Source organism: Pygoscelis adeliae, unplaced genomic scaffold (genome assembly GCF_000699105.1).
Source record: "Pygoscelis adeliae isolate BGI_AS28 unplaced genomic scaffold, ASM69910v1 Scaffold438, whole genome shotgun sequence".
NCBI lineage: Eukaryota > Metazoa > Chordata > Aves > Sphenisciformes > Spheniscidae > Pygoscelis > Pygoscelis adeliae.
In genome coordinates, this window is record NW_008825313.1 from 90769 (window position 1) to 91886 (window position 1118).

The 1118-nt window shown below is 67.7% G+C and overlaps 1 protein-coding gene across 1 annotated transcript in view; it reads left to right on the forward strand.

Annotated features, from left to right (window-relative positions):
• The window catches only part of LOC103922174 (dedicator of cytokinesis protein 2-like), an 82499-nt gene that overhangs the window by 80905 nt on the left and 476 nt on the right, over positions 1–1118 (forward strand). Inside the window, exons 44-45 of the mRNA XM_009330263.1 lie at positions 54–198; positions 665–773. Coding sequence (XP_009328538.1) covers positions 54–198; positions 665–773 — 254 coding nt within the window. The remainder of the gene's footprint in view (positions 1–53; positions 199–664; positions 774–1118) is intronic.

Consider the following 1118-nt stretch of genomic DNA (forward strand, 5'->3'; position numbering starts at 1 on the left):
TCCTGGGTCCCCCCGTGCCCCTTGCATAGCTGGGGGTGGAGCCCCTTCCCTAGCCCCTACAGCCCCAAGCAGCACCCAGCCCTTGTCTCCACGAGCAGGGCCGTGCACCCACCCCAGCAGTGCAGCTACCAGCACCCCCCGCCCTGCACCCCAGCACAGGCACCCTCACCCCCTTGCCCCATCCCCACAATGGCGCAGGTACGTCCTGCAGCCAGGGAGCACTCGGTACCAAAAGCACAGGCAAGACCCCACACGGCTCACACGTCCCCCACTGAATGCTCCCCCTGGAGCTGCCAGTTGTCAATCCCAGACCTCATACCACTGGGTCCCGGTCCCGAGATCAGCCTCCTCCCCAGGGCTCCGCTCGCATTCCCCAAGGCATCCTGCTCCACCTGGAGCCCCTGGCCCAGCCGGCAGCACCAGGCCTCAGGACAGCCGGGACCCCCCGGGGGGCTGGTGGCAGCCCCTGCTGCAGGGCACAGCCGGCTGACAGCAGGGAGAGCAGGAGCAGAGGCTGGTGGGGCACCAGGCTGGTGACCCAGGGCTGTGGACAGGGTGCTGGGGAGCATCGCACCCTGACAGAGGCTCCTGCATTCCCGGGGCTGTGGGGGCTGTGATGCAACCTGGCCCCCCCGAGGCACTGAGCCTCCCCTCTGTGCCCCAGGAGAAGCGGAGACTCTCCCGCAGCATGACCGAGAGCAGCCTGGGCAGCTCCGAGGGGACACAGCCTCTGCCAAGCCGAGACACCACTGGTGCTCAGCCCAGCACTGCAGGTACTCTCCACCATGGCTGCTGGCTCAGGGCACCTTCCTGGGTGCTCACGTGCCCCTTGCATAGCTGGGGGTGGAGCACCTTCCCTAGCCCCTACAGCCCCAAGCAGCACCCAGCCCTTGTCTCCACGAGCAGGGCCGTGCACCCACCCCAGCAGTGCAGCTACCAGCACCCCCAGCCCTGCACCCCAGCACAGGCACCCTCACCCCCTTGCCCCATCCCCACAATGGCGCAGGTACGTCCTGCAGCCAGGGAGCACTCGGTACCAAAAGCACAGGCAAGACCCCACACGGCTCACACGTCCCCCACTGAATGCTCCCCCTGGAGCTGCCAGTTGTCAATCCCAG